The 16,646-nt window shown below is 36.1% G+C and overlaps 2 protein-coding genes across 2 annotated transcripts; one reads left to right on the top strand and one right to left on the bottom strand.

Moving 5' to 3' along the window:
* The first annotated feature begins 2,508 nt into the window (after positions 1 to 2,508).
* Positions 2,509 to 6,893, top strand: LOC144434295 (UDP-glucuronosyltransferase 2C1-like). The gene is made up of 4 exons (XM_078122750.1): positions 2,509 to 3,363; positions 3,811 to 4,030; positions 5,650 to 5,869; positions 6,289 to 6,893. Exons 1-4 carry the CDS (start codon positions 2,509 to 2,511, stop codon positions 6,569 to 6,571), a joined length of 1,578 nt encoding a protein of 525 aa, XP_077978876.1. The 3' UTR covers positions 6,572 to 6,893.
* A 3,711-nt stretch (positions 6,894 to 10,604) lies between these two features.
* Positions 10,605 to 16,404, bottom strand: LOC144434284 (UDP-glucuronosyltransferase 2C1-like). Its single transcript, XM_078122740.1, has 5 exons — positions 15,637 to 16,404; positions 14,245 to 14,464; positions 13,336 to 13,555; positions 12,934 to 13,080; positions 10,605 to 10,851 (listed from the first exon to the last, which is right to left on the bottom strand). Exons 1-5 carry the CDS (start codon positions 16,402 to 16,404, stop codon positions 10,605 to 10,607), a joined length of 1,602 nt encoding a protein of 533 aa, XP_077978866.1.
* Between the last annotated feature and the right edge of the window lie 242 nt (positions 16,405 to 16,646).

Raw genomic sequence — 16,646 nt, 5'->3', positions numbered from 1 at the left:
TATACAATGGCTTTATCTATTGATTGGCCAACAAACTATCGATTTATGTTTGATATATATCACATCATGTGAGAATTATTAACATCAAATACTACTTAGCTACTTTAAAATTATTTTGAGACTTATGTACTTACAGTACAGGTCATCAAAATCAAACAGCAATATATGACAAAAGGTGTTTTGAAATAAAAAATCAATGTAAAATCTTCAGCTCTTGAGCCTGAAACCCATCAACCCATATCTTATATTTACAATGTACTCTGTATAACAATACATTTCGATGACACTTTCTATTATCGATACTTTAGAAGCCATAGGACATTCGCACGACATAACACGATTGCTCTGTTTCTTAAAGTTGGGTGTTTATAGCTACGAGTTTTGGACTGTGGATGCTGAGGATCATAGCTTTGCACTGTGTACCCTGAGGATCAACTATTCAATACCCATGCAATCAATAGTGAAGTTCTATATGCGCATGTCATTACATTGTGGAGTCATGATGGGTGAATGGCTAGTGTGACCGGCTTGGAATCTACAGGTTGCAGGTTCGAGCCCCGTCGCTTCCTGCTGTTTGTTTCTGAGTGGCTAAAGTCCTTGGGCAAGATTTGAACCACGACTGTGCCTCAGTCAACCCAGCTGTATAACTGGGGACCTGGTAGGATATAGGTTGCAATGTAAAGGCTTTAATCCTATGCGCTTAAATGGCTGCAATGGATTGTATGCTCCCCGGGGAGTTGAGGAAGACTAAAGGGCTGTTGTGCCGTTCTGATCCGAGCCAGGGGTAATAATTGTAAAGCACTTTGGGAAAGCGCTATATAAGAAACCAACATTATTATTATTATTATTACACAATTTTTCCAGCACATTTTTCAAATATTGTACTTCCCATTGTCCACCAGGTAAGAATTGCATAGACGATCGTAACAAGGTTTTGCGTACATGACAGAGATAGCGGCTATATCACAACCAATGTTTCATTTCCACTAATGCATTGTTAAAGCTAAATTTCATCAATTTCATTTCATACCAAGAAACATTATATAGCGCCCTCTACGTTATAATAACTATATCTTCAAAGCAAGGCAGGGAAGTTTATTCCTTGTTTCAGAACACCTGTTCGCCCTGCAGAATATGTCTTTAAAATAGTTATTTTAAACCTATGCTGTTACACTCAAAATGTATGTCTAATCTAGATGTAATCATTTTTAGTTGATGAGCTTATATATATATATATATATATATATATATATATATATATATATATATATATATATATATATATATATATATATATATATATATATATATATATATATATAAGCGAAACATTTGGGTTAGAACTGTATGGTTCATGATATTATTCATATACAGAACCTCAGTGTAAAGTTATATATATATATATATATATATATATATATATATATATATATATATATATATATATATATATATATATATATATATACTCGGTGAGTATCAATCTGCTAAGACAGTGCTCTATACCGCAGTGGCAGAGCGTAATATATATATATATATATATATATATATATATATATATATATATATATATATATATATATATATATATAATTTTAATTTATATATATATATATATATATATATATATATATATATATATATATATATATAATTTAATTTGGCCCCTTTTAGATCGTAAACTATACTCTCATTGCATAAGGTAAACCATTTCATGAACTAAACTGAGCAAAATTATACTGCACATTTCATGAATTGGACAGTTTCACGGATTGGGTGTAACATATATATATTCATCAATGTGACTTTAGATGATATGACTTTACAGGTTAGGTCTGTCAACAGTTTGAAACTACCATTTATGATTCTTTAAATAGACTAACACAGTAAGTAAATTAAACCAACATTTGAAGCTATTAAATAAACTATTACATGGACATCAAGCAAGAAGTTCTACAAATCAGTATCGCATGTCACAAACCTGGTAAGTGTCCGTAACCTTGGGAAAGTAAATCGTTTTGGAGAACTTTAGGTGGCCATATCTACCTATCGATTCTATAGATTAGTATGTGCACCCAAAGCCTCTGTGAGATGTAGTGATTTATAGTGTGTAACATGTAGGGTGCGTAACATTTTAATATTGTCCAATATACGAAGCACATATCCAGGGTATATACACTATACGAAAAGTCAAATTTACCCACTTTTACCCAACCTTTACCGTACCTGAAGAACAGAACATTTTGGTCTTATTGATTAACATTTTTAAAAATAGATTATATCATGAACATTACTTTTAAAGCCGTTACAGATTAACTTTTAAGTGTTTTGCCCCAAAGCGCAACATACTTTTAGTGAAACATTGTGATATTTAAATAGATGTAGACAAACGAACAAACGACACAGTGCAATGCCTTACAGAAGTTACAGACTACAGAGGTCGCTCCACAAACTTACCGTGAGGCTCGGAGGCTTGAGTGACATAGAAAAAAAGGAAAACGACAAACAATGGCGAGACTTGTAACCGCTCTTGCATCATTTTGCATTCATATGGCAATACTTAGGAATGGCGGTGTCGAGTCTTTTAAGATCTTCGTCGCCCCAGGAATGAGTAGAGGCAGCGTAATCCTGTATATGGAGAAAATCGGACAACATTTAGCGAAGCAAGGACACCAGGTCACCATATTAGTCAACGAAGCTGTGTACGTCCCTAGTGAACCGAAAGATGGTGGAACGCCACTCACACTTGAAACGTATTCGTACAAAGCGAGGGGACCTGTGATAGTGAAGAGCACGTCAAACAAATACCTAGGCGGCGAAGCTACATGGTTCGATTGGTTAGACGTTATGTTGAAATTTGTGCCTGAATGTGATCGCGTTCTCAATGATGCAGTCCTTCTCAGCAAGCTAGAGAAATCTAACTTTGACCTGCTTGTTGCAAACGTGCATATGATATGTCCAATACTCCTTGCACATCGCATATCTCTCCCATTTGTTTTAGTTGGCAATAATAGAATCAACCCAATGATGGACGGCAATATGTATAACATTCCCAGCAATCCAGCATATGTTCCGTCCATGGGAAGTGGTCTGACATCACAAATGTCATTTTTGCAAAGACTCGAAAATGTTGGACACTACGCATTCTCTTATGTACTTTACAATTTCTACATGCTTCCTCACTATAGAAACTTACAACACAAGTACAATATTCGACCTGACTTGACCTTGCATAAAATGGCGGAGGCTGCAGAACTGTTTATATACAATACCGACTTCGCATTTGATTATCCACGTCCATTAATGCCTAATGTCGTATTAATAGCTGGAATAATGGCAGGTCCTACTGAACCCCTTGAGAAGGTAGGGAAATTTGTTTAAATGTATGTCAGGAAAATAAAATGTATATCGAATAATGATCGTACCAGTAAATATATTGAGATGGTTGCAAGAACGGTCTTTATTTGTATATTATGTATCATCTGGCGGTCAGCCTTATATATACGGCCACTGTGAGAGTGCAATTGTATCATGAAGGCATGCATTACTTTAATTAATTCCCGGCTTTTGATCAAATTGGCAGAAATGAAGGAAAGAACTACTCCCAAAGACTAGATGGGTGCACTGCCCCATTGTCTGGACTATGAATACTATGAATCAAAGTAAGATGTGACCCTCCCCTAAATTCTTTCTGAATTATGGCCCTCCCTGAGAATGAATTTATAAAATCTGACCCCAACCCCGGCTAATTCCCCCGGCCCCTTCCTTTTACTGATGAAGCCTCCCTCATGTTTTCTCTGTGCCTCTCAGGAATTTGAAGAGTTCATGCAATCATCAGGAGACCATGGTGTGGTGATATTTTCATTGGGTTCGTATGTACAATTCAGTAGAACGGATAAGTTAGATATCATTGTGTCAGCACTTGGTAGACTTCCACAAAAGGTTATCCTTAAATACTCGGACAATCTACCGAAGACAATGGGGAGAAACATCAAAGCAGTGAAATGGCTTCCACAGAATGACTTACTTGGTGAGTCTGGTGTTTAAAGTGTTACCGTTATCGGAAGTGTAGTAGCAAGAAAAAAATTCACCCATAGTCTGATTATTTGTATGCTAAACTGAAAATAAACGTTAACGTGACTTGTTGAAATATTGACAATCACACGGAGAACATAACTCAAAAGATGTGAAAGGAACTATTAGGAGGTGTTTTCTATGATGGGTTGGTCAGTGGGCCAATAAAAGGAAAAGAGAAAAGTAAGTGTGTTAGCACATGTTCGCGAATATTCCAATTTGAAATCATATCTATAACAGTCTGGATCTCTTAAAAATCATTATAAATGTTTAGTGACGTCATAAAGGATACTGTGAACCATTTGACTTTAATTAAACCCAGCAATTGCAAACAATTGAAACTCTGGAAAACTATCATTATCGTGTAACACAAGGACCCCACGCACATTTAATGTTAAAATCGTATATTGAAACTCAGACCACGATTATAGAAAACAGATATACAATGTGTATTGTTTATAGGTAAGTATCGAGATGAATGATTGCCTCCTAACACATACAGTGTCCTAATACAGTATCCTTCTAACTCTTGTTTTGAGCCTATTGTGTTGAACTCTCTCCGAATTTGCCGATTGCTCGTTTTTCGTGCATTTTCGTAATTTGCCGATTTGCACTTCGGATATCCTTCGGGTACATTCGAAGCAGACACCATTAGATACCTTATGTTTCAAGGAACACGTTCATGCAAATACCACTGAAATTGGACGTGTTTTTTAGTTAAGTTACAGCTGTTTGAATATTCCCGCTTTTGACTCCGAATATATGAATTTATAATGAGTCATCTCTAACTAACATTTCAGTACAACTGGACAATGTAGCAAAACATAGTAGTAATGATCGAATTTCTCGAAGCATGATCTCTCAAGCAAGTCATTGACCAGTTGAGTTGTGTAATGAAATGAGAAATTCGTATGTTGTTTGTCTCACGCGTATTGTCGCACTTATGTGTGTATTGTAATGGGCCAGTGTTATGAAAGAGTGTATTTGTAATGATCAGCATCTTCGAAATCAGAGAAGTATGACAGTTTTGGTAGAAGACCTTATTTACAAATTCTGAAACGATGCCGTCTGACTGAAATCTGACCGTATATGACGTCATGTCTCGCGGCCAGATCTCGTGGTCTTGTGAAAGCTGGGCTAGTCTCAGTACACCTAGGTATGTTAAATCAGGGCGTCACACCGACAGTGATGGTGTTTAATATATTCCAGCGCTAATCCCAACACAGACAATCCTAAGTACAATAGAAATCATTGCGTTGCATATCTATTTTCTATAGTTGTCTGAGATTAAAACAAGCTTGTGGACACCTCATTTTAACTTTTTACTTCCTTTAAACCTGTGTGTTAGGTCATCCAAAGACATCCAAAATCATTATAAATTTTAACTGAAGTCGTGATGGCTACCTGAAACCATATAATAAATATCAAAATTAATAACCCCGAAATTCAGTGAAAAACGAGTGCTGTTGTGTGCTGAGCACTCCATGAGAATTTCCTTTTAAATTCATCATATTTTGAAACAAGTCTCTGAACACCTCCTTTTAACTTTCTACTTCCTCTAAACGTGTGTGTTAGGTCATCCAAAGACCAAGGCCATTATCTACCATGGTGGATTGAACGGGGTGTATGAGGCCATCTACCACGGTGTACCAATAGTTGGAATGCCACTCTACCATGACCAACTTGATAACATCCCATGGCTGGCGGAGAAAGGTATGGCTGTGACGTTGGACGTGAAAACACTCACTGAAGATAAACTCTATGATGCTGTACTGAAAGTAGTTACTGATGCCAGGTATGTCACATTTGAGTAAGAGTGGCCAGTAACGCCCTCTACCCCAGCGCCTACCATACAGAGATTCAAGCAGTAACCATGGTAACAGCTGCAATATTTGCTATCAGAGTATCCAATACATTTGTTGTGAGAGTCATGTAGTAATTCAGATATTACATCTTTATTTCAAAAACAGACAAATGGAATTGTTAAGAATGAAACAGTATACTAGAAGGGCATTGATTTGAGGGAATGGGTTGATTGCTTACGTGCACATACCACTTTTCCTATTCCATACGGCAATCTTACAAAGCATTGACTATCAAAGTAACCAATAAGAATAATTTTGATGTGATAATGAGGATGTAGCATTCGACCCTTTATTGATTGAATAAATGCGGATAGAAAGGCAACAAACGCTTATTGCTTTTGCATTTCAGGTTTAAACAGAACGCAGAACGCTTGTCCCGTATCCATAGAGACAGGCCAATGTCGCCTGGTGACACAGCTGTATTTTGGATTGAACACGTCATCAAACATGGCGGACAACATCTCCGATCACAGGCTGGAAATCTGAACTTTGTTCAGTACTACTTGATAGATGTGATGCTGTTTTTAGTTTTAGTAACATTGACAGTGATTGTCCTGATCAAGAAGACCTGTTCATGTTTGTATAAAAGCTGTCGGAGTCTTTCAGATCGAGAAAAACGAAAGTCAGATTAAGAAAATGCCGACTGCACGTTCGACACTCCTCGTTTGATGCTTAATTTGACATCTATAATATAACGACCTGAGGTGATATGTGTTTTTAGTCGGCCTGTTGTATACTTTCCAAAAAATAAAACAGTAAATACAAGTGTAAGCGATCTTGCAAGGATAAGTTGAAAAGTCAATCAGTGTGAGTTAGATGTAAATATCGCAGTGTTATAAATTCATTCTAACGAAAATGTTTTTTTTTACTGTTTTCGAAATGCACAACTGTTTGATGAGTTTACTGGCTATGATTTGCTATCGTGCTCTCCCAGCTTACATTCACATCTGAACAACAATCTCTCACTTTTGACAGTCGGTATGTGTGTACATACATACATACATACATACATACATACATACATATATTACTACTGATCTTCGCACACAGCTGATAGACCAAGTAATAACACCCGAATCACTCTCATATCTCATATCTGACTCAACTTCTGTATGTACGTACCAGGATCACACTTGAACTTTAAAGGGAATTAGCTCAGACTACACAGTTTGTGTATAAATCTACACTCGAGACGAAGGCAAACACCCAGCATAGTGCCTCGTTCATTGACTTCCCGCGAAGCCAAGTCCTCTTGCCAAATCTGAGTGAAGTGCCTGTCAGACCCGTGTTCTTTATTGTGACGTCCTTAAAGTCTAAATTTACATAACGCATGGCCAATGGCCAAATAATTATTTCTGGGCGTGATCATGCCCTTAAAAGTAATTTTAAAACATTGATGAATGATCACTATGAATCCTAGATATTTATGAAATGCAGACCGTCGTCTCATGTATTCGAGTATGCTTGGAATCCTGTGTGGTCTAAATCCGATATCCTTGAGACAGTCTATTGACCTTTCAGTCAAACTAGGACATGCGATGTTGTTAAAATATTAAGTTTACTGAAATATAAATATGTCATCTGTGACACATACATACACACACACACACATACATACATACATACATACATACATACATACATACATACATACATACATGCATACATACATACATACATTTGGTCTTAATGATCAATATACATTTATATTGGACTACCATAAGATACAAGCAGTTTGATACTTCAACAGTTTTTGAAGGTTCACATTTGTACACAAATCATACATGGATTCAGCGATTAGTTCGATTATGTACAGTATTTATACATGTATATCTTATATTTTGTACCATGGTGTTGGAAACCACGTGTAGTTTAACTCCTCCCATCAACTGTCAATTATGTTAATTACTAGTTTAACGTCATATTCATTACCAATCATGCCACTCCCGACAGTATAGTTTGCACATTACATCATCCTCGGTTTATTATGAAGAGCTGATGATAGAAATGGCATTTCCTTTATTAACTATAATATGTAGTCTATACAAACATGTAGTTCCTTCGATTGATGCCGTGCATCCAACCTCAAACATCCTTGCAACGGATGTCTCTAGATTGATTAAGCAGATGTAATGGCAATTCATTTCTTAATGAGAACACCCCCTTGACTTGTAGTTTTAGAGCTTATGTAAACTTGTAGAGTTTGTAATAAACTTCAGATGTGATTTAGACACTGAACTCCACGCATCTCGCTCTCTTATTTGGGCCACTCGTCCTCTCTCTCTCTCTCTCTCTCTCTCTCTCTCTCTCTCTCTCTCTCTCTCTCTCTCTCTCTCTCTCTCTCTCTCTCTCTCTCTCTCTCTCTCTCTCTCTCTCTCTCTCTCTCTCTCTCTCTCTCTCTCTCTCTCTCTCTCTCTCTCTCTCTCTCTGACGAACCACTCTCTCAAGTGTACACGCTACACATGGTATATAGTCTTAACTAGAGATTGAGAGGAGACTAACTTTACCAGTAGCCAATAAGGAACTGGCCATATCTTTCGTTTGCGTTTGAACCATATACGTATACGATTACTCTAAAAGTGTATGAACTATGATGTCAGTACATGAATGGGGTCAAAGATGAAGAAGACTGTGTACAATCGGACATAGAAAATGTGTGACGTGTTCATGCTGATGATTTGGTTTGGTTTGTGAAGATAGGAAATTGCCCCCCCCCCCCCGGACAACTAGTTATATTTCGTAGTCATAAAATTGATAAAGAATTAAACAGAGACAAGCTATCGATATTACAGCATACAGTCATGAGATAGAAAGTCAGGGCTATGGAAAGGCAAATAAATATTAAGTAATATTCAGATAGCACTGCCGACAATTTTTAATCAAAATAATAAATGACATATTATTCGTTAGCTAAATACTTCAGAAGTACATACAAATTTATAATCATTCTTTCTTGTGGGTCACCAAGAATCATACATAGCTTAGACGGAAATGACGACAAACTTAGCGAATTACCCATTACATTGATAACTTCGCCCCACAGGGCCTTAGTATCCTTACATTTAAAAAAAAGGTGTTCCAACGTTTCTGGTTCTTCTTGACAAATCCCACAAAGATATTTTGGGTACTTTGCTGGATTATAATGATGAAGTTGCTGATTTGTATAAAGAATATTATGTAAAAGCTTGAATTGGAATTTTCTTGACTTACTTTCATTGGAAACTTTAAAACTAAGCTCATACAACTTTTTCCAATTTAGGCCAGTGAAAGTTAAACATTTCTCAAGGGTTTCCTCAGTGTTTGGCTTAACAATTCTATTTTCTAAAAGTTTACTCTTTAGAACCGTCTTTGAAATTGACTCAAACAAAATTCTTTCATTTCCAATATTAATATAGATATCGTTAGTTGAATGCCCTAACTGCTTAGCTTTTAGAAAAATGTATCAATCCCATCCATTTCAGTTTGTGATTTAAAGTCAACCCCTTCTGTTCAAACATATGCCATGGAACTAACGATTGGCCATGAAAAAAATCCGACACAGAGGAAAAACCCACTTCCTGGAATTTGCCATAGAACACAGACTTCCTATCTACTAAGATGTGTTTATTATTCCAAATCAACTGATCATGATCCTTATCCCCCAAGTTATTTACTTCGGACCAACACTCACTGACACTCACTGATGAAATCTGTCAGGTACACAGATAAAAGCCGTTCTTTTAAAGTTACATTTCAATAAAAGCGGCCCCCCAACGTTCTTAATCTTATCAAGTACTAACATTTTCCAAGGGTGAATACAATCACTACAAAATAATTGCTTAAGTATAAGAATCCTTTGAGCACTCTTCATAAGAAAAAGGTCAGGCATTTTTAGACCACCATGGCCCACCTCCCCAATCATAACTTTTCTAGCAACCCTATCCCTCCCCTCCCATAGAAAATCATAAATTTATTTGTGTATTTCATTTATTATGTCATTTGGTATCGTCGTATTAATCAGAATATAGGTCAGTTTCGAGAGCGCTAATGTTTTTATAACTTGAATTTTTCCAATAAGACTTAATTTTCTACATTTCCATTGCTTTAATATATTTTTTAGATTTTCTGTTGGTTTTGTTAGATTCTCCAATTGGGCAGCAGCTTTATTGTGTGAAAAATGTATACCAACAATTTTAATGGTTGAGGTGGGCCATCTGACCCCAAAATGCCTGTCCTTCCGGGTGTTCCAGTTACCAAGCCAGACAGCTTCACATTTCTCAATATTAATCTTTAAACCTGAAATATCGTCAAACTTACCAAGGACTTTAAACAGAACGTTGGCTGACTCCACAGAGTCTAAAAAACATGTCAGATCATCGGCAAAAGCAAATTCTTTGGCTTCAAAACCTGGGACCCTTATACCCTTAATATCTGAATTAGATTTAATAGAAAATAACAGTGTTTCTAAAACCAAAATAAAAAATAAATTCTTCAAAACTACACCATTTTATTTTTTACCCCAAATAAATATAAGTAGGTAGTGTGGAGTCAGGAAATAGCTTACAGCTAGTCTGAGCCTGTCCACTCACATATCTATTAACAGAAATACACAGCAAGGTACTCAATATGACTCAACATATATAATGTATTATGTACACATGATTAAAATTACAAATATACAGTTGATCAGTTATACTGCACCAGTAGATGTTGCTTGAAGATTTGTTTGAAACGATATAAGGAATTACATTTTATCTTGACAGGGATGTCATTCTTTTTACCTATGCTGACAAAGAAGTCATTTAAATTCTCGACATCATCAGCTTGGTCTGTCATAATGTAATCACCTCCATTCATGTTTACCTTCGGGTGGTTTGGTAATTTATCTGGGCAGGTCTTCTTGCCAAGCACATCATTGATTACATTCCATAACCTGTCATGGTTCACCGTAAATAAATTACATAGTAACTCTTTTTATAATTAGTAATTCTAACAACACTTGTGAGAGTATTCCTATATGTTTTGTAATGAGAAACTATACCTGGGTCATGCTGACTGGAGATAACTTTTGTATACAATTTATGTCTAGTGTTAATTGACTTTTTTAATGGCTTTCGTTATCCAAGGAGTCCTTGTTTTCTTTGTTTTGACAGTCTTGACTGTCAATGGAGTATGGTGATTGCACACCTGGGTGAATAAATCATTAAATTGCTCAAAATTGAACAGATTCAACGTTACTTTTGTTATTTTAATACACAACTCCAGTCAACGTTCCGAAGATCAGAAACAATATTATTTCGATTATAACTCTTGAAATCCCTCTTGAATACACAGTCTGTAAAATTGACAAATGAATATTACAGTTTTCAAAGATCGAAAATACTTAAAGTGATCAGATCTAGAGATATCTGCAATGATTGTTCCAGCATTGATGTGACAAGTATTAATATTGGTATAAATATGATCAATTGGTGACATGGACGTATTTGAAACCCTGGTTGGGAGTGTGATTAATTGCTCCAGGAGAAAGCACTCCGTTCTGGATCTGGAATTCGTTGTATTATGATCTGGCTTACCAAAATCGATATTGAGATCCCCATAAGAATACAATATTTTCAAGCTTTGTAACATGGCCTCATAAAATAGGGCAGGTAGGTCGGTATTTCATTTTCATCTGTCTAATTGTTCATATTTTTGACAAAAAATTACTTCGACCCAAAAACAAATGAAAGATCAGTCAGAATGCCCCTTCTGCGATACTTTGATGAAATATATGTCTTATTTGTTGTGTTTTAAACGTTTAAAAATGTGTAGGGTCGACGGTGGGTTATCAGAAACACGCTTTACTTTGCCTAAGCCGCATGGTCTTATTGGTGTTTGTATTGGGGTCAAGTTCTTTCATTATCTTTATTTTAAATCTATACTGTTTTACATAAATAGACTCTTGAAGACACCAAGGTAATTCTGTGTATGTAGCCCCCCCCCCTCCCCATCCCCACCATTCCTTCAAGGCTTGGAGTTTAATGGATACAGTACAATGCCAATTTGCCAAATGTAGGTATATTCGGTCATGGTGGTCGAAAGGTTAGAGCGGACTGCTTGGATTCACGCTTCGTCGCAGCCGTTCGTTTCTGAATGGCCAAAGTGTTTGGGCAAGATTTGAACGACGACTGTGCCCCCATGGCCAGTCAACCTAGGAGTAGTCGGCAATGGAAATATATATGCTCACCAGCTAGGTGAGGTCATGTAATGTTAGTATATTGTATTGTATTGTATTGTATTGTATTGCATTGTAATGTATTATATTGTATTGTATTGTATGGTATGGTATGGTATGGGTATTATATTGTATTGTATTGTATTGTATTGTATTGTATTGTATTGTATTGTATGATATGGGTATTGTATTGTATTGTATTGTATTGTATTGTATTGTATTGTATTGTATGGTACTATATGGTATGGTATGATATGGGTATTGTATTGTATTGTATTGTATTGTATTGTATTGTATGGTACTATATGGTATGGTATGATATGGGTATTGTATTGTATTGTATTGTATTGTATTGTATTGTATTGTGCTATACCATGTATTATAATACACGAAGACAGAAATTCAAGCTATAACTTCACAATATTATGTTATTATATCAAAATATATTTTATTGAATTTACCTTACAATAATTACAATACTCATACTAGTTACAGGTCAGAGATCACAGAAAGCATTCAGGTTTTCACACCTGGCAACCGAAGAGTTTATCTTGGTGATTCATCCAGTCGAACCTTTCCATCGCATAGTTTAACTCAGAAACAATCTTCTGAAGAGATTTAAGAAGAGTGCCGTTAATCGAATGATCTGATTGTCAATTTCCTTAATCCCTCTTTGCTTTAAGTCGATTTAAAGAACCCAATAACCATTTGCACATGCTCAAAGACATCTTTCTGAGGCATAACACGATTGCAAATATTACAAGAACAAAAAACAGGACAACATCAATTAAGTAATACTGAACAAAGTTCAAATTCCCAGCCTGTGATCGGAGATGTTGTCCGCCATGTTTGATGACGTGTTCAATCCAAAATACAGCCGTGTCACCAGGTGACATTGGTCTGTCTCTATGGATACGTGACAAACGTTCTGCGTTCTGTTTATACCTGGAAGAGAAAGAAATGCCATGTGTTGTATATTCGCCGAGTTAAAACGTTAATTGTAATTAATTTGACACCATTGGATGAAAGGAAAATCGAAAACATACACTGAACAGTTTGTATCTTTATATCTGCACGATATGTGTACAATGCGTGGCTCGACTTGACAGTGTACCATGGCCAGTTCGATCAAACAACCTTGTTTAAATATTTCTGAGATAGGCGTACCCTACGTAATTATGTATAGTTTCACAGACGTACCTCGAATCCGTAACAACTTTCAGTACAGCGTCATAGAGTTTGTCTTCAGTGAGTGTTTTCACATCCAAAGTCACAGCCATACCTTTATCAGCCATCCACGGGATATTATCATATTGGTCAATGTAGAGGGGTATTCCAACTATTGGTACACCGTGGTAGATGGCTTCATACACACCATTCAAACCACCGTGGTAGATTATGGCCTTAGTCTTAGGATGACCTAACATACATGATGAAATTAAATCAGTTCTTCGAAAGTTAACTGAAATCAACTGAAAGAACTTGCAGTTGTATCAATTCATTGCACCCCTACCATGCCTACTATGCACTGTCACTTGATTGGCAACTATGAATATTCAAGTTCTCGAGTTATTGTCAGTCATTTGACCTTGAACATAATGGTCAAGGTTATAGCGTAGACGTTGGAGAGTTCAACGTCTGTGACTAAAGGTAACAGTGTCATTAAAATTACGTGGATCTACATTTAGTAGATATTTCTTCTCGATTGGGGTTGGTTATATTCACACTATATATGTTTTAGCTTGTCATTGGTCTCTATCATCGAAATATCACGTGCATAAGATCAAACATGAAGGTTTAGTATGGAATATATATGTTTAAGAGTAAAGTATGAATTGTGCTCTAGTTAAGTCTGACGTCATCATGTTGGACTGACTGATCAATTCCCTTAACAATCGTTGCAAATATTTCACATGAAGCAATTACATGTTACATTAATTGTATTCAGAAGATATGGACGAAAACAAAAGCATTCTGAAAAGTTGTAATATTTCCCACCTTCAACTATTTCTTTACAGAAAAATCAATCAGGGGTGCAAAATCAAAATCATCTCATTCAGTTACTATAGTAACAGGTTTGACCCCAATAACGCTGACGTTGTCACTCACCAAGTAAGTCATTTTGTGGAAGCCATGATACCACCTTAGTATTGTTACCAATGGTCGTTGGCGGCTCTCCTGGATATTGCAAGATGACCTTTTGTTGAAGTCTACCAAGTACTGATGTCATCACTGCCATTTTATCTGTTCCTGTCATCTTTACATTTGAGCCCAATGAAAATATTACCACACCATAATGACCTGATGATTGCATAAATTCTTCCAAATCCTGAGTGGTACCAAAATAGACAAAAGAGCTTTAAGCAAATAGAGATAATTGTGAAGAAATCAACTGGAAGGAAGGAAGGAAGGCAACATTTGATGGAATCATGTGTTGCATTCTAAAAATTAAAAAGTCTTTAACTCAGACTCATAAACACTATTTCTGTATGACTAATGGGTGAAATAAATGCATGCATGTGTTTCCCTAGTTATTGCTATGCCAAAATTGTAATAAATAAAAACGTTTAATGAAAAAAAATCAATAAAAAACCAGTATCTGTGATATGTAAGAAATTGCTTGAGTTTTATACATGACCCTGAAGGTGATGTTCAAAGAAAGCTTGGGTGAATAGATTTTCTGTGTATTTTAGTTTTTGAGCTATGTATTGATTTGTAAGGACAAGTATGACTGCCAGTCAGTACAATATGACGTGATCAACAAAAGTGATGCTTTTGTCGTTATTCAATTCTGTATTACATGCAAAAAAATATTTAAAAGAAATTGGCAGCAAAGGTGTCTGTGGTGTGCAAGAAATGGGTTGATTATGATAATTAACCTCGAATGACAAGAACAAGGTCAATGTCTCAAAAAGCATTGCACTTGATAATATGAGGTCAAATTTTCTTATCTCGTGAAACAAAGTGATGTGTGCTAATGTATCATATTATATATTACGTTTGTGCCAGGTTTGAAAGAACTTGGACATTGCATCATATTCTAAGAAAATATACCTCCCACTTTTGGTCTAAAAAAAGCTACAGATCGTCTATTTTGTTTCAGTCATTATTCAGTCATTAAATACATATTTTAAGAAATCGGTACATAGATTATTTATTTATTGATTGATTGGTTTACGGATTAAACAATTATTTGATAGTATATTTTGCAATTGCGTTGTTAATTAAAACACAAAATTTCTGTAAAATTGTAAAATTGAAAGTATTGTAGTGAAGTGAGTCAAACAATTTCTCGGAAGCGAATCCCAAATTTTCACCGACGTCGCTTTGGTATTTACTATTACATTTGATTTTAAGATTCAATACAAATTCCAAGAAAAGATACCAATTGCTCATCCCTATAAGTTAACCAGTTTGATTTCTGGCAATGGGCAAGGAAGTGCATCCGAAATTAATATGTTTTCGTGGAAAGGTCTGTACATGTAAATATATATGACCTACCTTCTCAAGAGGTGCTGCGGGACCTGCCATCATTCCACCAATCAATATTACATTGGGCATTAACGGACGTGGATAATCAAATGCGAAATCTGTATTGAAAATGAACAGTTCTGCAGCCTCCATAATTTCATGCAAGGTCAAATCAGGTCGAATATTGTATTTGTACTGTAAGTTTCTATAGTGAGGTAACATGTATAAATTGTAAAGTATATACCAGAATACGTATTGTCCAACATTTTCGAGTCTTTGGAGAAATGACATTTGTGAAGTCAGACCACTTCCGGTCGCTGGAACATATGCTGGATTGCTGGGAATGTTATACATATCGCCATCCAGTGTTGGATCGATTCTATTGCTACTAACCAACACAAATGGTAACGATAAACGATGCGCTAACAACACAGGACACATTACAACTGCATTACCATTAGCCACTACCAAGTCAAAGTTGGATTTCTTAAGTTTACTCAGGAGGACTCGGTCACCGAGAAGATGGTCGCATTCTGGTATATATGTCGTCCAAACGTGTAACCAATCCATCCATGAAGCACTGCCATTCAGATACTTCTTAAACTTATCGCTCAGTGTCGCAGTTCTGTCACTGACCTTGTAATACGTATACGTTTCTACATTGAACGTTGTACCGTCAGCCATTTTACTATGCGAGTCATAAATGGCACTGTTGACCAAGAGTGTGACCTTGTGTCCATGATCAGCCAAATGACAACCGATTTTCTTCATGTACATGATAGTGCTTCCCGTACTCATTTTCGGGACAACAAGTATGTTAAATGACACTACTGTAATCGGCAAAAATGTAAGGTGAAGATAGCATAGCGCGAAGATATGTAGTGACCCTGTCAGAGTTCTCATTTTCTTATAGTGTGTGTATCTTTATAATAGCGAGGTCATTCAAACTACACCATAGCAAAGCGCCCCCACTGGTGACCATGACATTTATACATATGCGTGTCTTTTCAAAAGGAGAGATTTCGCAGTATTGAATGATA

Source organism: Glandiceps talaboti, chromosome 1, assembly GCF_964340395.1.
Source record: "Glandiceps talaboti chromosome 1, keGlaTala1.1, whole genome shotgun sequence".
NCBI lineage: Eukaryota > Metazoa > Hemichordata > Enteropneusta > Spengelidae > Glandiceps > Glandiceps talaboti.
The sequence above is the reverse complement of the archived record's forward strand: the minus strand, read 5'-3'. Positions and strand labels throughout refer to the sequence as shown.

Excerpts from the sequence above, each read along its gene's own strand:
- LOC144434295 (XM_078122750.1), top strand. The coding sequence starts at position 2,509 with ATGGCGAGACTTGTAACCGCTCTTGCATCATTTTGCATTCATATGGCA. Across the intron at positions 3,364-3,810 it reads CTACTGAACCCCTTGAGAAG|GAATTTGAAGAGTTCATGCA; the intron begins GTAGGGAAATTT and ends TGTGCCTCTCAG. Across the intron at positions 5,870-6,288 it reads AAAGTAGTTACTGATGCCAG|GTTTAAACAGAACGCAGAAC; the intron begins GTATGTCACATT and ends TTTGCATTTCAG.
- LOC144434284 (XM_078122740.1), bottom strand. The coding sequence starts at position 16,404 with ATGAGTACGGGAAGCACTATCATGTACATGAAGAAAATCGGTTGTCAT. Across the intron at positions 14,465-15,636 it reads CCGCAGCACCTCTTGAGAAG|GATTTGGAAGAATTTATGCA; the intron begins GTAGGTCATATA and ends GGTACCACTCAG. Across the intron at positions 10,852-12,933 it reads GGGAATTTGAACTTTGTTCA|GTTATGGAATGTAATCAATG; the intron begins GTATTACTTAAT and ends GAACCATGACAG.